This window comes from Chenopodium album, chromosome 1 (genome assembly GCF_948465745.1).
Source record: "Chenopodium album chromosome 1, dcCheAlbu1.1, whole genome shotgun sequence".
Taxonomy (NCBI): Eukaryota; Viridiplantae; Streptophyta; class Magnoliopsida; order Caryophyllales; family Amaranthaceae; genus Chenopodium; species Chenopodium album.
In genome coordinates, this window is record NC_137834.1 from 87,311,786 (window position 1) to 87,334,830 (window position 23,045).

The following is a 23,045-nucleotide window of genomic DNA, read 5'->3' on the forward strand; positions in this document are numbered from 1 at the left end:
CCCCATTTCCATCCCCTATTCCATCCCCGTCGCTATCCCCATCACCGTCATATTTAATTTTTACCGGGACCCACAAGATGGTGTTCCACACGGCATTTTACTGGGGCAAACCACATCAGATTCTGTTCCCTGGCTGGCCTGGTACAAGTTCTGGTATGTATGTTGTGGCTGTGTTGTTCGTTTTCTCCCTAGCCATTTTGGTAGAATGTCTCGCCTATTGCCATATTATTAAACCCGGCCCAAACCAAGTTGCAGCCTGCTTTTTTAGAACCGGGATGCGAGCTGTCCGAGCTGGGATGGCTTACATGGTCATATTGGCTGTTATGTCTTACAATGGCGGTATATTTATAGCAGCCGTTGTTGGACATACAATAGGGTATTTGATTTTTGGAAGTGGGCTTTATTTGAAGTCTGATGGGCGTCCGTTATCGAATTTTGGAATTGGGCATTCCAAAATATGATGCATTCTTTGCTCTTGTGTTTGGAGCTTTACGCTGTATTTGTCAGCAGATTTTTTCTTTTTTTTTTTCTTCTTTTCTTCTTTTTTCTCTTTGGTGAATTGTGATCGTAAAAACCAAAAGTGTGAATAACTGTGATTACTTGGGAAGTAAAAGTTGCAATGTAACTCCTGATGAATAATGAACAAACTCGCGCTGATGCGAGTAATCAAAATCACTAGAACAGGTTTACCGTCAGCAACTAATGACTAATCAAGTAATCATAGTATAATATCTGAATTTGTAATAGTACTAAGATAACTTGGCACGAAAAAAAATTTGATATAGATTTATTATCATTAGCAAGTCATAATTGTATAATTAACAATAAATAATGGCAAAACTGAAGTATCTGTTACGGAGTATTATTTTCTAATGCCTGCATCATGCAGTCACGTCTGTGACATTTGATTTGGCATATAAGTTAGATAAACAACTCACCCCATTCACTGAATTTATATTGAGCGTAACATCTAGATTAGATGTAACCAATTATAGACAACTCCCTCTCAACCTTCTCCAAAAAAAAAAAACAAAAGATAAAAACTAAAATAAACTTGAATTGATTAAAAACAATAAAAGAAGAGAGAATATGATTCTACTTTGACAATAAATTTTAAATGCATATAACATACCATCTTTTAACACAAAGTAAAATCAGATAGATGTGATTCTCTGTTCCTTCTATATCCTTCACACACACTGATTTCGGTTTCATTATATACTTATCGAAGTTAAATTATGTTAAAGACCTAGAGAGTATACAATTTCATAAGGTGAAGAGAATACAACCCTTATCACTGACCTACCAATACTCAAACATGACTTTAGAAAACGAAGGTGGGAATCGAACTTCTTTTGAGTTTTTTGTGTATTTAAAATTTTCCATTAGTGCGGTGCTCTCCCTTTATTCCCTTATCTTATTACCCACATTTCATGGTACATTTAGCATACACCTAAAAAGTAAATTCGATTCTTAGAAGGTGCTGGTAGGTTCCACGGCAAGGCCAAGATCCTTAACTATCCATCACAACTTGCAAATAACGCATATAAAACATGATCTTTAATTCTTAATAACCCCTTTTCTCATTATTTTTCCCTATATATAACCCTACTTGTCTGCTGCAAACAACAATCCAGTTTGCATATATGCAAAATTCAACTTAATATCAAAATTTGATCTCAAAATTTTAAGCTTTAAAACCCTACCCCATAAAATGCAATCCATGATGCCATATCAACGCGGCTTCTTTGGCCGGCCTCTTGAAGTGTTTGATCCATTCTCCCTTTACTTTTGGGATGACTTTCCCTTCGACTTCCCAGCCTTCCGAGCACCACCACTCATGCCTCCTCTACGGCCACTACTACCGGAAATGAGGGGAATGGTGCCTAGGACTAAGATTGAGTATAAGGAAACCCCTGAGGCTCATCACTTCAAGGCTCAGCTTCCGGGGGTAAGAAAAGAGGATGTGAAAGTGAAACTAGAGGAGGGCGGGAGGATGATCCATGTAAGTGCCAAATCGACACGTGAGAATGAGGAAAAGAAAGACAATTATCATCATGTGGAGCGCGGTTATGGAGAGTTTATGAGTAAGTTCACGTTACCTCCTAATGCCAAACCCGAGCATATGAGGAGCTCTGTGGATAACAATGGAGTGCTCACCATCACTATTCCTAAGGAGAAAATACGGCAATCCAATTACCAGTAACCTACTTTGTACCATGTTGCAGTACAATGCTTTAATGCATGCATGCCAAGTATTTATGTTATTAGTACCATGACATCCCATTGAATGATACGCTATATATAACGAATAAACGCATATCTTACAAGCTTCTACAAGCTTCAGATTGAAGATGTACACTCCCGTGCTTGTTAATGAATAATAAAAATCAAATTTATTGTGAAATTCGTTTAAGGTTTACTACTAGCTTAAGTAACACAAATCGACATGACATTTTAATTTATTCAAATGGATGTTTGAGAGTTACACAGTACAAGTTGTACGCCAGTTCTAACTCTTCGAAGTACACTCAAGTGCATAGCAACTACTATCTATATATATATTGCCTTCATGTTTAACAAGACGACAATTCATGAAGGGTTGTTAATGTTAATTAGTTTAATCGTACATGAATGTCTTGTACGTATTAACCCAATTGATCAACATTAAATTTGTTGCTATCAATTATCTCAATGTCAAGGGGGCAATGGTCCCGTTGATAGATACAGTAGTGCCAAGAATGTCACGGGGATAAGTTGTAGGCTTTAACGTTTTAGAATTCATACAAAACAAAACAGAAAGATAGGGAATTTGTGTTGTGTAAGTACGTAACGTCTATGATGAATTCGGCACATATATATGGTAGTTGCTACTTTGTATGTACGACGGAATACTAAGCTACGGCTAGGCAACTTGAGAGATTTTGTTTGTGAAATTGTACGTAGTTTTGGAAGAATTAAGTCTGAGCTACACGCTTTGAAATTAACTTTTGTAATCAATATAACAACGTGTCAAAGTTCTTGAGAAACTTAAACTCAGGCTAGCAATCAACTCGCTCAATTAGCACCCCCTACTTTCAACGTTCTTGCATCTGTGAAAGCTCTGGAGAAATTTTGCCTATCTAATCTTCTTGACGTGGTTCTTTCAAGCATCTGTGATAGGTTGTAATCAATAATTTGCCTCATATATATAACCTCGGAGAATTTTGGTGAACAACTCGAATTTGGCCAAAATTCTGTTTTTATTATGGAGTAAATGAACAAAGTTGAATGCTCATTTTGAAATTTGAATTGAGCTTGAACATAAACAAATCGTGTATATTATAAGTTTGTGGATAATTCAAGTAATTTAAAGAAGTTTTGTTGGACAAGTGGTTATTATTATTTATACTAGTACCTAAAAAGCTTGCTATAATGAACTAGAATTGGTCTTAATCATAACAATTCCAAACATAATTTTAAGCTTGAATGATAGGTCAAGTTTGACTATTAGTTAGATGAGTTTAAATATTAACATATCGTACTCGAGTAACTCACATCCTTATCAATCACAAACCAATGCAATTATTACATAATAATAAAGAGATATTAGGCTTCAGGTGGGTAGCAATTTCAAAAATATTAGATATTCTCCCTCCACAACCAAATTGGCTTTTATGTCATAAAATTAAAGGCAAGACATTACTCCAAATCTATAACATTCTCAAATGAATCACACCTTATAACCTCAATTTAGTAAAGACGTAGAGTAATCAATTAGGTTAAGGATGAGCCTACATATAACGGCGCGGTGGAGGCCTCATTAACCTCTTTAATCACCAACCAAGTTGATTATAAGCTCCAATTACAAACACATAATACAAAATTAACAAAAGATATATTTTATTTTTTTTAAAAAAAAAAGGGTACAAGAATAAGAAAAATCAAGAGTGGGAAAGAGATGAGAAATGGGGCCAGACAAGACACAGTGAAATCTTAGAAAACAAATCAATGAAACATGCAATTAAAAATCTCCTATTCTTCAATTCATGTATTGTATGTCCTGCCCTACTGCGCCAACCCACTTCATTCCCACATCTCACATTCCCACTACTCCTTCACATGGCCCCTCTTTACTTTGTTATTCAATCACCTTAATCCTTATCCTTCTCATTTTGTTTGGTCACTTCTCATTTTATTTGGTCTCTCATTATTCTTGCTTTAATTTTGTGCTATCCTATCTAATCCTAACCTAAGATGACCGGACTACAATGACCTAATATTGAATCCTTGACCATATATCAAACCCGAATTTCACTTATATATCATTCCTACTCACGACTTAGTGCCCTAGTTGGAAACTCGATAGTCATCAAACCCTACCAAAAATTGGTTAGACCCTAATATAACACTTGTGTTGAAATTGACTCAAGTAAACCAAATGTAATGTAGATGACTCAATTAAATATGACTTGAACATAAAAAACTATAATTTGGATTAATAATATATAATACCCTGTGTTAAAAATAAAAAATTATTAAAAACACATTAAAAATTTGTTACGATATATAAAATATAACTACACTAATTTGTGTCATATTAAATTATAGGAAAATTTGATAAATACCACCATCTATTGTTGCCAAAATTGGAAATACCACCTCAAGTTTTTTTTTTGTAAATTACCACCTAGTTTTTTCCTAAACTTTTGAAACTCCCACCTCTTTTCTTAGATGACGTCACTGTGGGTCCCACATTTGCATTTTCCCTCTCTTTCCCTCTCTCTTCCCTCGATTTCCCCTGTTCCTCAAGTTCCCTCTTTCAATTTTATCTCTCTCCTCTTCAATGCCCATTACTTTACTCTCACCTACCCAAATTTATTGTTAAACCCTAACATTCAACACTCATTTTTCACTCTCTCTCCTTTTCTATCTGAAAGAATCATGTTTAATTGTGTTTTCGTGGTAATTACTTGTTTTCTCCTTTTCTATTCAACAATGTTATGCTTTGTTTGGATAGCAAAGAAGGAAGGAAAAGAAGGGGAGGGAAGGGAAAAGAAAGGGAGGGGGAGGTCGTGAGCTCCATTTTCCCTCCAAATCTCTCCAATTTTGGAGAGATTATGGTTATTAAAGATAGAGGGAAAATTGATCCCTCCCTCTCCTTCCCCTTGCTTCCCCCAATCTTTTACCCAAACAAGAGATTTTGTCCCCCTCCATTTCTCTTCTCTTCTTTTCCTTCCATTTCTTCCTATCCAAACAAAGTGTTAGTGTTTTCGCCCCCAATTGCATGTTTAACTGTGTTTTGTGGTAATTACTTGTTTAATTGTCCACTTATTCATTCAATTTTAACTTTATAAACCCTAATTTGTCCAATTTAGCAAAACCCCCAAATTAATTACCCAAACCCTAATTAATCTAATCAATACATTTCGTTTTAGGTTAGATTGCATAAATTATAACCTAATTTGCGCAAATTTTTGTTCACGCCATCAAATTAAATTCAAGAAACGAAATTGGAAGAGAGGGAAGAAGAAGATGAGGAACAGGGGAAATCGAGGGAAGAGAGAGGGAAAACGCAAATGTGGGACCCACAATGACGTCATGGTGGGAGTTTTAAAAGTTTAGGAAAAAACTAGGCGGTAAAATACAAAAAAAAAAAAAAAAAAAAAAAAAAAAAAAAAAAAAACTTGAGGTGGTATTTCCAATTTTGGCAACAATAGATGGTGGTATTTATCAAATTTTCCTAAATTATACTCCGTATGAAACTCGAATTAAATTCATACTCAAATAGACCTCAATTTTTGAACTATGGAGTAAATACTAAAACAAGTTTTAATAATAATTCTATGAAGTAAATTATATGAAGAGATCAACTCCTAAGTAAATACATTTTTTAAAGAGTATTATTGATTATTGATGTGGTATCATTTTGAAGCTAATAAGGAGTATTAAATTAATTTATTCCTCTATATTAAGATGATGGGGAATAAATGGATAGTACAAGTTGAATTTTTCTGAAAAGTATTGGTTTGTTGATCATATATCTTGTTTTGATTGAACTTTGATCAAACAACTTTGATCAAACTTGTTTTGATTTTCTGATTTGGTTTGATGATATAAATAATATGAATAGGTCTAAATACTTTGAATATTATTGAAATAAGGCGAAAATATTACAAGTGATAGAGAATATCCATAGAATATTCTCATGATCAAGCAAAGCTATTCTCTCATAATCATAAACCCTAAAGATATATTTTCTAAATATATCTTAACATAAAATAAACCTAAATATATTATTCTCTTAAGAATATCTACGAAAAATATATCACACATATATTTTCCGATATCCCATATCTCTAACAACAAGTACGTATAATCCATGTTTGTAACTAGCTACAAACTTTAATACAGAGTAGAAAAAAATTCAACTTTTTTTTTCATGTCAACTACTATATTATTGAAATTATACAAAGCACTAATATGGTATTTGCTTAATTAAAAGCTCAATCTCAAATTGAATCCCCCTACCCCATTTATGTGTCTTTATACACCATTACACACTTATAGTTATATCACATCACTCATTTTCATTACTTGATGTTAAATTTCCAATTTTAACCATCACTTTTGTAGCACTCATTTCTTTAATATATTCAATTCATATATTTATAAACACTAACTAAAATGAATGGAGACGTTATAATGGACAAATTGAGAAACAACGTAATATTGCATTAGTACGTCCCATGCATGCATATCCTAATGAAGGTACATGGTACAATAGCTTGTACACGTACATAATTTATGAAAATTGGAAATTTAATAATCGAAGATAGCTAAATGCTTGAGTAACGAATGGACCACAAATGGCGGCATTCATTGAGGCCTAGATTTATGCATACAATGGCTAAGCTTTACCACCGAAATCTATTCTTAGCAACACTATGCGGCACCGGTAGTTATGTTGTCAATTGTGGAACCATGACATGTCAACTTGTCAAGAACCTCTTGAAATTAAACTCCTCCCGAAAAGACGGAGGTAGATTGCTTCTTGATCCGTTTATTATACATCTAGATGTATTATCTTATGTTCAGCTTGATATGGTCTGATAAAGTCCAAACCTATCTTGTATAATGACCTATCTTATACGGGTAACATTTATAAGAAGTACTTTATTCTATTTCTAGTATTATTTATCATACCCTACGGAGTACAATATATATTTACGAGTACATATTTCTCTCTTTTCTGCTTTATTTAACCTTTTACTCTATTTTCCTACGCCCACGCACTCACATATTTTAATAATTTAATGATTCACGGACCTATAAAATTAAGAATGTTAAATGAAAATAACTTAGATTTTATTGTTAGATATTTGTATTGCAATGGTGTTTATCACTTAACTTTGGTATTTGAGTTTTGTTAGCTGGTGTTTAACGATCAGTACATGCATGCGAATCTTAATAATTATTTAAGTTCTAATTATACAGTCGATATCTAGCTTCAAGTCTTGGGCTGCCATAATTATCTGATTCTCCTATAATATTTTCTAGCTAGCGTAAATTAACTTAAATAATACGGAGTAATTGTGAAGTGATAGCCGAAATTCTGTAGACATTAGTTGAACATTTTCTAAGTAATAGGCACAAATTTTAAGGGAGAATCTTGGACTGACTCAACTATATAAGCTTTACCACTTTACACCGTGCAATTTACGTTGATTATCAAAATAAAACATATACGCCGATGACTAATCACGGTAAACTTACAAAAAACCTTAACTGTCATGTTTCACAAATCACAGCTACCCACAATCAGTCATTTACTGTAAGCCACGCGCCACTTATATATATTATTCTTCGGCTTCACAAATACTCCCTCCGTCACTTATTTAGTGGTATGCATTCCATTTTTGATTAGTCAAAATTAGTGGCCTAATTCTATTTAGAGAGTGTACTTTTTGACAAAATTACATTCTTTTTATGAGTTACTCTCATTTTTATTTTATATTTATGTACTTTTGAGATTATTTTTCAACATTTTTTCTCTACTTTTTTCTATAATTACCAATTCTGTATTTTTTTCATTCTTTCAATCTTTCTCTAACACCGCATGTATATTTGTGCTATTAATCATTAGTTTGAACTTATAATTTTCTTAATTTCCTTAAAAAAACAAAAAAAAGGCCACTAAATAAGGGACTATGGGAAGACAAACTTACAAAGTATTGTACACGTACATACTACACACTAAACTTGCACATTACAGTATTATGTATTCACCCACTCATAGTTAAGTTTTAACAACGTGGTTATTTTAATTTTGACTTGTGGGTGCTTTATTTCATATACACTACTTCGTATTTAATTATTTTTTGGTTAACCACTCTACTTTATTTACTTACCTTGATGATTATACTTTCTTTCGTTTCATAATAAAACTAGTGAGTAGCTCGGGCGTTGTCTCGGGTTTCTACCGTTGTAGACGTACCAATAAATTTGTGTAAAGGTTTTTCAAAACTGTAATTTTCATTGTCAAACCAAAATTAAGTTATTCTTTCAGTATCTTATTGTTTTTTTAATTGAATATTGTGATTTACACTTATATAATTATTTTTACATATTATACATAGTTGATCATTGGCTTGAATAGCTATATAGTCATCTTTGATAAGAGAGGTTGAGGGTTCGAACCTCCGACGCCTTTTAATATTTTAGTATAGATAGATATCTACTAGTATTTTATTTCACACGATCTTCAATAGATTAACCATTAATATCTTTAATCACATATCATCAATAAAATCTACTCTTTATGCCTAGACAATGATAAAGTTGCAACTAAAAGTTAACAGATACTCCATAGTAATAGTATTATGGGAACGGAGAATATATGTAAGGCGTTTTATGTATACTCTGTACTCTTGTATTATTATTATTTACTACGTATTTATTTATTTTTTTAAAAAGGTACAGGTTCATTCGGGTGTGGCTTCCGGTCAAGTTCCAAGATTCAGCAAAGGGATTTTCGGATTTTCCCATTTAATGAAAAAGTTACAAAAGATTCAAGTGGTACTACAGCTGTTCTTTTGCCACGTATGCACATAACCGACCAAACGCGTGGGCCCTTTCTTCTGACGCTCCAGCTCATTCCTTCCAATCAATGCTCCTCTTACTTACACATACCCTTAGAATTTTCTTTCCCTTTTTATCCTTTTCGGTGTTTATTTTGTACATCAAATTATCACGAAGTGTGTGTGATCATTTCTTTTCATTTTGGTGTTTTCAGACCTTTCAAATGAAAGCCCAACGAAAACAAATGGTAGAGCTCGCACATCCTAACATGGTTACTCGTACAAGATAGCTCATACGAAGTACTTCCTTTGTCAATTTTATTAGCGAAATGTGAGAAACAGAGCAATATTAAAAAAAGGGACCGACATATGGGCCGACCAACGAAGGTAGTAGTACATCATGTACACAATAGTTTGGTAGAAATAAACTAACAATCTTCCAAAACATACACTTTGTTAAAATATTGCACGAGCATCAAACAATGACAGCAAAACAGGACACAATTGAATAGAGTGCCAGCCTAGAGAAAGATAACTCGTAGTTGAACTAAACCCTAAACTTTCATCTGCACAATTGACCATCATAATTTATGCAGAGTAGTAAATTTGGTAACCCACTTGATATTGTTTTAAAACAAAAGGTAGTAATATGAATAAAATAAAATAAATAAAAACAGTTGTTTGTTAAGCCCCCAAAACCTAATTTCTTGAACCGTTGAATCAACCGTTGACGGCAACATCAGGAGACAACAACCCAACAATGATAGTCTTTTTAAGCAGAGATAGTTGAGCACCGCAATCACGCATGTTACCCTCCATAATTCCCGCCATAACCGCTCCCCAAGGTTACGTCAACCAGGATTATTACTCAATTCGCGTAGCAAACTACAAACAAATCGACATATTTGTCAATACATGACTTCAACTATTAATATCTTTAATTGTCTATTTAGCTAATCCAACTCTTCATAATATGATTATACATTTCAGTTAATCTTTTTGTGAGATACAAAGGAAAAAAGTCATGAAGATAACATATGGAGGGAATAAATGTTTGTTATAATCTCTTAATCTCACGATATTACTCCATAAACAATAACATATTGACGATAATTGACTTTTGTTATCACAAAACAAAGTCAAAATAGAAACCAATAAAGTATAGTGAAAATAAAATTGAGTCAAAAAATAACACAGAGTACACCAATAATACTCAAATAAAAATCAAGCTGTTTCACTTGATACAAGTACGAGTAACATTGAAGGAAAAAAAAACCTAAAACGGGAGTTGAGACATTAGTAGTTGAGACATTGAAAGTAAAATAGGTACAATATTATTATCACAAAAGCAGTAGTAGCAGTTTTTATTGATTTTGCCCATCCACACTTTCCGCGGAAAGGTTATACATCAAAATATCAAATTGACACAAAATCAAACACAAACCCCCGAACAAAAAAAATTGTAACACTATGGATACAACACCACCACTACAGCACTACCACAAGATTTTTTATAACTGGTAATTAAAAATCACCCGTGAAAGAAAGAAAAATAAAAAAAATAGACCTTGTGATCTTATTATGCTGACAAACTCCATGGGATACAAGAAAACACCAACCCATGAAGTTAAACTTAATAATTATAATTATTATTAATAATAATATTTCCTATAAGTTTTATTTTATCATTGGAGACCAGAAATACCTGATCACCAAATCCTGTAGTTATTCAAAATTCTTATTTTTCTTCACGCATCATATCTATTAGTCTATATATTACTAATCCTAAATTTTGCTAATCCTTTCATCACTTCTAGTCGTCTTTGTTGTTGTTGTCGTCGTCGTCATCATCTACCACATCTACCGATGAAACAAACATTCGAAAACACCCAACACGGGTGGTGCTAATAAGTCCACTCCTGAGGCAACTGGATCTCATTATTACTTGCCGTTGAGGTGGTTGTAGCACGAGCGTTTCGTCGGTTGCTAGACTGTGATTGTGAACCTTTTCCCGTCTTAGACGACTTTGTTGCATTCCCATCTACAACAACAAAAACACATCAGATTTGATTAGTATTATTACAAAATAAATCAAATTGCAACTGTCAACAAATTGTTTTCAGTACTACTACTTTAAACATGGACCACTCTCTATTTCCATTTTGCATCATTTTGTAAGACAGTTCAACTCATCCCACCAAAAGTTAACCTACACCTTATTAACTTTATTGGAAATTTAGGCACAGCCGCAATTAATTGAACCACTTCACCCATCTTCTTAGGATACAGAATAATATTCAGATCTAGACCGGACTTGCAAATTTTTTGACAAACTATGTTACCTCGTACCTTCATTTTACCTCAAATACCCGTATTACGACTAACAATCGACACCACACATGTTGAGGTTGATTTTATTACGTGGATATCAAGATCTGTCAAGGGTTTATTAACTTATGGTAATTTTATAGTAATAGACAGTTAGACACTTCATTTTGGACCAATAACACAAGGACAAACAAATAACAAATTTGAATTAAATAATTAAAAAAAAAAAAGAGGGGCAAATAATACATGAACCAAAAAATTATATACCAGCTTTTTTGCGGGGTACGGAAGGGGTGGTGGTAACGCTACGGGGTAAGAAAACACCGGTGCCGTTACATTCCCTCTTGGGCCCAACAAACATGGGCTGAGGCGGCATCGGATGGGCCTGATTTTGGGCCTGCACTTGTTGCAGAGTAGGCCAAGCAGATGGCGGCAGCCCTAAAGGACGATTGCTGCTGTTGTTGTTGTTGTTACCGTTGCTCTTATTGTTGCTCTTGTTGTTATTGGTTGCTCTGTTTTGCGGCAACGGTTGCTGCTTTGCCTGATTATACTGCACACCATTTGACGGCGCCCACACCATCTGTAATCACAATCATAATCCCTAATTAATAAACGTTTCATTCTCCTTAAAATTAATTAATTTAATTATAAGAATAAATAATAAGAATAAGTTTGAAATGAATAGATTTACCGGAGGAAAATGGTGGAATTGAGGTTGGTAATAAATGGGAGGAAAGTGGTCAGGATTCCTAAGAGGAGAAGGGTATAAAACTCCTTTTTGACTGCAATCGAAGAATCCAGTTCCTGTACTTTTTTCAGTCTTCATCTTCAATCTAGCCACCTCACCCGCCGCCTTATTTAGCAGATCTAATGTTGCGTTGTTGCTGTTTTCTTTGTTGCTGCTGTTGTTGTCGTCGCTTTTGTCGTTGTTTTGCGGCGGCGGTTGCGGCGGCGATAGGCTTTCCCGGCTTGAACCATGATTGCACAAACACCCACATAGCGTCGATTGCGGCGAACTTGACAGCACATACCCCTGTTAATTTTTTTTAAAAAAATATTAAATAATAGTTCAAAAAAATAAAATTCAAAATTCAAAAACATAACAAAAAAAACAGAAAAAAAAGGAGAAAATCTTGGAGGCGGACCTTAGAGTGAACAGGACACGAAGAATCTTGTAGGTCGACGCGAGCAATCTTCCGGGTCAACCCGGAAAGTAAGATATCCTCTTCGTCGCTCTCGGTTTCGGTACAACCAGAAGTTAACTCCAAATCCGAATTCGAGTTAGAAGATGATGACCCGTAACCAACAAAACCCAAACCCGAGTTGGGTACTTTTGGAGCGGAGAAATCAAAATCCATGAGAATATCATCGTCGGTGAGAAAATGCGAAGGAAGCCAGAACTCACCATCATCCAAATCTTCCGCCATAACTTCAACTTTAAGAGACCAAAAGGCGGCAAATGTTTCAAAGATAAAGGAGAGAGATAAAAACTCAAAAACAACAGATTATGCTGATTTTTGAAGATAAAATAGGAAGGATTATATATTTATATGAACAAGGAGTCAAGGAGGGAAGAAGATGAAGGAGGAGTGGGGGAAGTTGATGTTGGGGGGAATATGGGAGAGAAATAAGGGGAAGAGTGGACGAGGTGGGGTGCGACTGCTATTTGTAAAATCTGTTTGTGGGCCTTTATTTTAATTTTTACTTTCATTATTTATAATTTTTTTTAAAAAAAATAATATGAGAGAATCCTATAAAAAGGAAGGTTATGACGCTGTTAAGAAGCGCGTGATATCTATGTGATTTGGGTATTTTCAGATTATGTGGTCTGGAATTGTGTCTATAATATCTTCTTTTTTTGGAAATATATTTGCGTCGGCCCATCTGTATACACATAGCTGTAAATGGGCCGTAATTTTATTTTATTTTTTGTAAAAATAAATTTACATATCATTCCTTTTTTTTTTTCAAGTTTTATTTTTACTTTAATATATAGTATAGATAGATAGATTCTTTGGGTATTTCACCCGATTTATTATTTGGGCTAATCCGAATTCGGAAATTAGTTTTGATTGATTAATTTTAGTCTCCTCCCAATTGATATTGTGGGGAATCGAACACGCGGTCCTCCCTACCAAGTGTAATCTCAAATTCCCAATCACCGCTATACCAACAACTAATTAATTTTTTTTCCTAAGCTTTATAAATTTCTGATTATTAGACAATTTTTAAGATGAGATATCCAAAAAGAATAAGAAAACGAACTCATATGATATGAGAAAAATAAAGAAAATGCTTTCAAAAAAAAAAATTACTCGTATTAATTAAAAATAATAGTTATACAACTAATCTGAAATTTTCATTTTAGAAAAACTGAAATACGTAATAAACTAATACTCCGTAACTTACAAAAAACGGAGGAAACATTTTTTTTTTTTTTTTTTTTAATTTTGTAAAAAATGAAATAAAAAGGAGGAAACCCTAAAAGAAGTAGAACGTGTACCCGGATCATACACCGCAGTAGTTGACGAAAGTGAGGAAGTAAAAGAGTGGGACCCGATTTTACTTTTATACCCGTTTACTTCACAACTAAGACTCATTTTTAACCCAAATAAATTTAAAAATTTAAAAGTGGTCCTTGCTTTTAGCTTTTTTTTTTTTTTTTTTTGTTTTGACTTGGTCCAATGTTTTTACAACTAATTACAAGTAGTAACTACGGATTTGTTTTGTAATTAAGTAGTGTAAACCGGTAAAAAGACTGCACTCTTTCTTTTTCGGGTAATGTTGCAACTTTTGCAACTAGAGCCTAGTGCTCAATCTTAGTCATTCATCCGACCAAATTTTTGACTAGCTGCCATCTTAGTTGGTTTTTTCTAGTTATTTAGGTGATTAATTACTACTGCAATTTACGAGTAAAAATTAATTGTGAAACTAACCAAGTTGCATTATAGTCCGTATTTATAAATGTTTTAGACAAGTTACTAATTTGTTGTAATATCTACTCCGTAGAAAAAATATGTTTATAAGAATAAGTTGTTGTGTTACCTTCAGAAGATGAGAGATACACATATTAGCTTAAAGCATACTCGTATATGTTTGTATGGACTATTTTCCACAAGGTTTGAATTAATAAAACATACTCCGTATGTGCTTGTTTCTTTTACAAAAAAATATTTAAAGTTACTCTGTTGCCTTCTCAAAACATTAAACAAGCATAGATTTTTCCTAAAAAAAAAAAAAGCATAGATTTCATTGTCTCCTTAACTAGGAAGTTTAACAACTAAATTCACCAATATGTGAGGATAGTACTTTTGTTTTATGTACCTAATTAGGTATTGAACGAAATATGTCGTTTGAGTTGAAACATAATCTTAATTAGTAAGAAACTTAGTGGAATAGATAGCGGGAAAGGGAGATAATCTTACAAATTATGGTATGACATATCAAATTACGACTTATTAGTTAAACATGGACTTGATCATGAGTTAATTATCCCATTAACTTAGCACTTAGGTTCAATTTTAGGTTTAGATCCAACCTAATTAAATTTAATTCATAATTCCACAAAATTTATTTAATTTAGTCTAAGATTTTTTTAATTTTTAATTTTTTACTTTTAATTTGTTTTAACCATAATTTAGGCCTAGCCCAAAACAATCCACTCTATTTTAACTCAATTACCAATTGATATAGGATTTTTTTTTTTTTTAAAAAAAAAATAGAGAATAATTTATTGGGTAAGCATTACATATGGAAACCATTCATGTATCTCAACCTAATATATTGTAGACACATGAATGGTTTACATATTTGTTTTGGGTTTGGTTTTGGGGAGACACAAATGGGTGTCTACACATATACATCTTTTTTTTTTTAATTAAAATTTGTAATTCTTTGTAGTGTGTATAATTCACTATGATCATTACACAACGGTCATGCACAGTTCACAAAGGCAAGATTTACATGATGAGATTCAAAAGCCAATTCAGGTAGGCTCTATTGGTTCATCTTAAATTCTTAATTTGTCTGAAATTCTTTAAATTTGTGTGAATCTATATTTTTTTCTTAAGAAAAATTATGTAATAATTACATGTGTGTGTGATTTTTGTCTAATTTTTTTTCAAAAAAGAAAACTTATTTTGTCTTAATTTATTTAAACTTATGTTGTCTAAAATAAGTCAAATCAGATGAATCAAACTTATCTTTCACAATTTTGTTTTGACCTAATGATAAACTAGCTGCAAATATATTTGTTCCAAGTATAAATGTGATCATGGCGAAGCCACGGGGTGGAGGTGGTGGTGGAGAGTGGAGACCCCGCAACTGTGTCTATTAAATTTACTCTTGGCCTCCATAACATTTTGTATATTTATTAAACATCTTAGGAATGTTGCTAAGTGTAGCGTCTGACATAGTGGTATCATGCCATAAATAAGATAATAATATCCCCCTTTATAATACTGGCTTCACCCCTGAATGTGATTGAGAATCCTAAGTTGATACTTGTAAGTTACTAGTATTTGATTGTAGATGTAGAAGTATATTATATCTGGAAGATTGTTTTTGAAAAGAAAGTATACATTAACATGACATGACGTATAAAAATCAACAAGATTTATTGTTGAAGTACTTTCTTTCGTAAATGTAATCTTTTAGATACATTTTTCTTCTTTATTCTATTCTAAACCTTTTGAAAAAAAAAAAAAAAACACACTGATTCCAAATATCTCTTCAATCAGCAAATAAACACGAAACACAAATATTGGACTTTGCCAAATCTCTCTTCAAATCATTTGATTCTCTTAGATAACATCTCACTGTACTATATAAGATCGAATTGTGAACATCATAGAATATCTTTCCTCATACAGGTTGATATATTTGGGCCCTTTAATAATTAGTCTATAATTGAATTTATAATTTGTACATACGACCGCCCTCCTAATACACAAAATTAGTAAATTAATTAAGCCTAGATTCAATTTACCCCAATTGTATCGTGGTACGTTATTCTAAAGTTGTATTGACGGTGACTAGCAATACAAATATTACAAATTAAATATGATCTAACGTATTGCTAGAAGATTTTGTACAATACGAAAAGTAAATTAAATAAATTGTTCATGGAAAATGAAAATTATACGACTTGTCGACTTTTGACGAAGACGTATACACCCTAATTAACGACTGCCTAATGCTAATCATGCTCCCATCAACACCTTCACCTTCAGCACGTCTATGTCATTTAGAACATAACCAGGTGGATGGGAATGAAATTATTTAACTCTTGATTAATTAATCCATGTATAACAAATTATGTCAACCAGTATATATATACAAAGTGTATGGTGTACCATACAACATCATTTATTTATGTTGGATGACAAAATGTCAACTAATACTACGTTTTCTGTATTTGCTTTACTGATAAAGATTGTATCTTGAAACCTGGCTTGAGACTAATCTTCGGGCCACTAAGCTAGGTTAATTTGGGTGGGGATTTCCATATTTTCCCATCTCTCTCCCTTCCCCTTCTCAAGAGGTTGTGCCCGCTAAACCGGACTAGTTTGACCATTGAGAGGTTTCAGTCTGATAAGACACATTTTCCTTATAATAAAAGTCAATTATCTATATAGTTGACTTTTATGTATCGCTTAGGGTATCAGTCATTGAACTGTTGTTACGAATGTATGATACATCTACTTTACTCTATATATGTATTGTTAGAGATAATGCATTGGGTGTTTAATTTTCTTAGAATATTAATGTAATTGTTAATTTCACTTAATTTTTTTTTAATTTTTTTTTTTAGTGTTTAGAGAGCCACAAGGGCGGGGGTGAAAATCGATCCTAAGATCTCCTGAAACCGGGGGGGAAGCTCTAACCACTTGAGCTATCCCTCACTCTCTCAATTAATTTCACTTAATAACTAAGCTCAAACTAGTTCACTGACATGAATTAAATTGCTTCCTATTATACGGTTGACAGAGCCATTGAGATTTATGGGGTGTCGATTAAGACCTAATTTAATTAGAAAATCATTTTGCATGGTATACTGTGTCTCATTGACAAAATTTAATCGAGAAAACTCAAGTTCAAATTAAAAGTCTCATTGTCATACTCACCCAAAGAGCCTAACACCTTACAATCTCTGCATCTCACTTCCCAGAATGACAATTTCACTATATAAACATAGAATAGTCAATTTTAAGTGTAAAACCTTTTATAGTTTATGTACTTCTTCTTAAAACGTACTACGAAGTGTCTATGGATCTATATCATTGTGGAATTATTGAGCACCAATTTAGTTTTGTATGCAACCTTGTCATCTTACTCTGTACTCCATGTTACTGTACTGCTTTATATTGTTGGGCCAGGTTAATTTTTGAACTTACAATTACAAAATTCAAAAATTTGTCTTTATAATAATCATAGACAAACTAAACATTCACTAGTCTAAACTTGTCCTTTAAATTATAAAACTAAAATTATTTTATCTCAAACCATAACAGTGATACCACTATATATATTTAACTTTTATAGTCTTAATAGAGTTGAAGAATAACTAGCTATTACTTCGTATTTGTTAATTTATATATCTTTTTTTTTCAACATCGTTATACTTAGTTGATCCATTAGTAAAAGTCATGTGAAAGTTTAGACCATCTATTTTAAATGGAGTATTAACAAAAGAGTAATTGAAGGAGAGGATCAAAACACACAAGTCAATTTATCATATTGATTCTTTCGTTGAAACTTAAGTACACCCCATTGACCAAGGTATTAAAAAAAAGGACAATGTCCACTTATAGAAAACAAGCTCCAACAATGCACCCAATAATAAGGGAATCAGATCCCATATATTGATACATGTATTTGAAAGTCTAAAAGTTAAGAAAAGATTGAAATACAAAACTTAGAAGTAATGTTTAAATCATATAAAGATATCCACCCAAATTAATGGTCTGTAATATTGGATCCTAGAAACTATTAATCAAGAAATAATAAAAGAATAAATATTGATCTAATAATACCAATTATTGAGACTTTAATTAGAAAACCCTAATTAGATCTTTGATTTGATTGAATCAATTCTAAAAGTTAAGCATAGTGTAAGCAAAAAATGGAAGAAGTGAAGGAATATAGTAATGGCTACTTTGGAATTTGGATTTTGCTTTAATAACCTTTTCACACACTTGGCCTATTTTAAGTTTCATGTTTTTAGGCATCTTTTTGACCTTTGTTGTTCCCTTCAACTTTAGGTACCACAAGTGAGAATGCAACATAATATATAGTCTTTTTTAATTATATTTTTTATGTTTTTAGTCTTCTATTCCATTGGTTTCAAATTTAACTAACTACACTAGGAATAATATTCTTTATCAATAGAACTACCCCACTAAATCACTAATACATACCCTTTTGACTCAATTCATCCTTCTACTTAATAAGTTGTATATATTGTATGATTTCATTGGTTCATAGGTAAGCTTTCTTATGCAACAATAACACCACGCATGTAATTTATGACTATCGTAATCTTCTTACAACTTTTGAAATATACGACACATATTTAAAGAGGTTGATTAAAATCTAATTGATAGAGTTGCGTAAATAGTATAATGATTGCACCGAATATTTCATTGCTAGATTTTCATGCAAAAGCAAATTAAATAAGCAATGTTGGGTGGATCCCCATTGTTTCATTAATCACTATCCAAATCCTTTAACATAAATGGTGGGTTTTGGCCCCCAAAAAGGAACCTTTTAGCCTTTTATTAGGTTAAACTTTAACCAAAGAAAATCAAAATATATTAATCATGATTAGTTCACAATGTTATCATATATATTAGATCAAATGACAGCTTAATCAACCTTTTTTTTTCTATGTTGTACGTACTAGTGCGTTGTGTCAACTAATCCATTAATTTCGTACCATTACCATCGTTATTATCGGCAATAATCCCTGCTTTTTTATTTGATTACTTGGATTAATCCAAAGATTAATTTGTTAAGTATTTAGGCCATATCTTTAGAAACCCATAATATGTATTTATGGGACCGTGATGCATAAGAGGGGACAGGAATTGGTGGTAAGTTTTCCACCTCAAGTGATGGAATTAAGGATTAAGAACATTGTAGGTTGAGTATGCATGAGAGTTTGTCTGGAAAATGTTCAAAATTCTATAAGAATTAATGTAGCATATTATTACTCGTATTTTATTAAATGAAGCGGCTCACTCTGTGGCACATCTTGACCTACTCGAATACTCTTCTAGAGTCGTGTGGACCGAGAGATGTGATTGTTGTCGATTAGTGTTTATATATTTATAAGAGCTAAGCCTGAAAGCTAAAAATCTCAAAAGAAAAATCTAATGATGAAAATTATGAGAGCTAAGCCTGTAAGCTAAGAATGTGAGATGTCCGTTATCAGTGAAAGATGTATGTGTTGCCGATAATTGTTTGCATATTTATCAATTTATGAGAAGTAAGCTAAGCTTGAAAGTTAAAAATTTCAAAAGAATAATTTAACTATGAAAATCTATAAGAGCTAAGCCTGAAAGCTAAGCGTGAGAGATATCCGTTATCGGTAAAAGAGGTGATTGAATCGTCGATTATTGTTTGAATATGTGATATGTAATTAACAATAATGTACCTTTGTTTTTAAGCATTGAAAGAATGAAAAATCTAAGGAATAATCACTCACTTGCTCTTGTCAATGCTAATTGTAGCATCTAAAGATGGACCCTACCATTTATAGTGCGGCTCTGGTCTGTACCTCAAGCAATTGAGATTTTAAAAAGTTGAATCACCGACACAATTATATGAAAAATCATCCACGAAAATGCATTTAAAAATATGCCTAACTCTATCGCTTAATTGTTACTCAATTTTAGCTAGTAGGACTGTACTAGGTTAACTTAGAGCTTAAGTTGCACATAATTAATGCTAGCCGACTGGGCCTATCATGGACTCATGGGCATACATTATATGTGGCCAATCAATATGGGGCGGTTCTCTAAACATGCTCGCATGTCTAATTCAACTACTGACCGTGTGTATTGTCCGACTCAAAAACACAACAGTACAACACGACATGATCCATAACATATGATATTATTGGTCTTAGAAGAACTATTGTTAAAAGCTAGGGTTTGATTTTTCACAAGAGATGAATAAATACATATAATTCGTAATATATATTATGAGTATTTTTCCGAAAATAACTTAGTTATTATAATGTAAAAGAAAGAAAAGAGGATAAGTTGTGAAAGGTAGGGAGAAGAAGTGGTGTACAACTAGGTGTGGGACAATAATGTCGTTTATAGAAGAAGGACGACGACACAAGCTAAGGGGTTCAATTCCATAGTTATATAGTTGATGTAAATAATATAATAGCCAAATAAAAATACAAATATTATTCAAAATTAATAGTTATATAGTTGATGTAAATAATATAATAGCCAAATAAAAATACAAATATTATTCAAAATTAATTGTTATGTCTTTTTGTCAATAAAATTAATAATAAGTGCTGTATACAGTAATTAATTAAGCTACTTCTTAGATACGGAGTATTATATGTAGAGTGACTCTTACACCACCCTCCACCACAAAAAACTTAATTAATTCTAGTATAATTGTAGTGTAGTATTTATTCATGAATAATGATAATAGTGACTTTTCACTAGATCTGGATGCCTTTCGATCTCTAATTTTCAACCCTTTTGGACCACGCCTTCACATGTACTTGTATTTTTTTCTTTCTTCTATACCTATCCTGTTCTTTCTTTTTTTGGGTGCAGCCAATCCTATTTTTAGTTTGTATATATTCATAATATTACCGTATATATAACTCCTACGTACCGTCATCGAAAATAAATAAATACAAATTGAGTATATACTCGTATTATAAAAGTATGCCAAAAGCTAACGAACGCCCCCAAGCCAGCTAAAAGTAGAAATATTGAATTAAAATGAACATTAATTAAACTGATCGATGCGTAATTTTGTATTGTTTTCTGAAATTTATACCATTTTTGGTTATATTTTAAATGGTTTTCCAACACCCCGGGCACATTTGTTAGCAAGATTATAAAAGTATTGCTATTTATTAATTGTATTTAATACGGGATAAAAATCTAACAATAATATTTTTGTAATTTGAATGAGTTTATTTTATTTCAAAGTTAGGGAGTACTCCGTACTTCCGTAATATATAACTAGGTTAACCCCGTGCGATGCACGATTTTATAATAAGAATTTAATTATAGGATTTTAACACACATTGAAAGAAAATAACTACTTCCTCCGTTTTCCTAATTAATTTTTGATTAAATATGAATATACAATTCCCAAAAGTGCATAATTTTCATATTTAATTAGGAAATTTCAATTAAATTATATTATTAACTATTATTAACAACTCTTAAATAACTAAATATATAACATACTATGTGTAGAAAACCCAAAATTTAAAATTCAAATGAAATTTAATTTTCAAAGCAATGTTAAATGTATAGGGTAGCTTATAAAGGAAAAATTAAATGATGAGATAGTGACACATAAGCAATGATGATATCAGCGGTTGTTATTTTAGTATATATATAGATATATATTCTTGTATATAAGTTTATTCTCAAATATTACCAAAAGAAGGAAATAAATTTTACGGAGTACTGATTTCTGATACATTAAGGCCCCGTTCTTTAGAGCTGCTTTGCTCTGCTGAAATTTGTTTTGTTCTTCTCTGCTCTACTTTGCTGAAATATGCTCTGCTCTACTTAAAATTAATACTTAATATTGAATTATTATAATAATAATTAATATTTAATAATAATAATAATATTTAATATTTAATATTTAATAAGGATAATAATAAATAATTAATATTTAATAATAATAAATAAATAATATTTAATAATAATAATAATTAATACTTAATAATATAATTACAATAATTAATTATTGATATTTAATAAAAATAAAAATAAAAATAAAAATAAAAATAATTAATTATTAATATTTAATAATAATAATAATAATAATAATAATAATAATTTATATTTAATAATAATAATAGTAATTATACTAATAGTAATAATAATACTTATAACTAATAATATTAATTATAATAACAATAATTGATTTTTATAATAACAATTAATATTAAGATAATAAGAGCAACTCCAACGGCAAGCTAATTACCAAATTAGCTTGCCATGCCACCTAGGATTGCAAAGCTATTCTTCCTTCTAGCTAATTTATGTCACAATGGTTAAGCTAACTAGCCTTTAGATTTTTCAGCTTTATTTTTTAAATATTTAGTATTTTATTAGAGATAATTAATTTCTAAGCTAATTAGCTTAGCTAAGCTAATTTGCTTGGCATTAGCTTGGCCAAGCTAATTATTAAACTATCCTCCAATGGTTTGGCTATTAGCTTGAAAATTATTAAAATTGCAAGCTAGTCCCTAAAAGCAACCATTGGAGTTGCTCTAACTAATATTTAAAGATAATACTTATTATTAATTTTTAATAATAATAATAATTAAATAATATTTAATAATAATAATCATAATTTATATAATAATAATAATTAATATTTAAATTTAAAAATTTAAAGATTATAATAATAATGCGATAATATTAGTAGTAG

General features: G+C 31.7%; 1 protein-coding gene and 1 pseudogene across 1 annotated transcript; one reads left to right on the forward strand and one right to left on the reverse strand.

Annotated features, from left to right (window-relative positions):
* Positions 1 to 1,714: 1,714 nt before the first annotated feature.
* Positions 1,715 to 2,206, forward strand: LOC145638165 (18.1 kDa class I heat shock protein pseudogene; annotated as a pseudogene).
* An 8,164-nt stretch (positions 2,207 to 10,370) lies between these two features.
* Positions 10,371 to 12,964, reverse strand: LOC145560905 (uncharacterized). The gene is made up of 4 exons (XM_081621818.1): positions 12,533 to 12,964; positions 12,079 to 12,420; positions 11,655 to 11,967; positions 10,371 to 11,100 (listed from the first exon to the last, which is right to left on the reverse strand). The coding sequence occupies exons 1-4, from the start codon at positions 12,812 to 12,814 to the stop codon at positions 10,964 to 10,966; spliced, it is 1,074 nt and encodes a 357-aa protein (XP_081477944.1). The 5' UTR covers positions 12,815 to 12,964; the 3' UTR covers positions 10,371 to 10,963.
* Between the last annotated feature and the right edge of the window lie 10,081 nt (positions 12,965 to 23,045).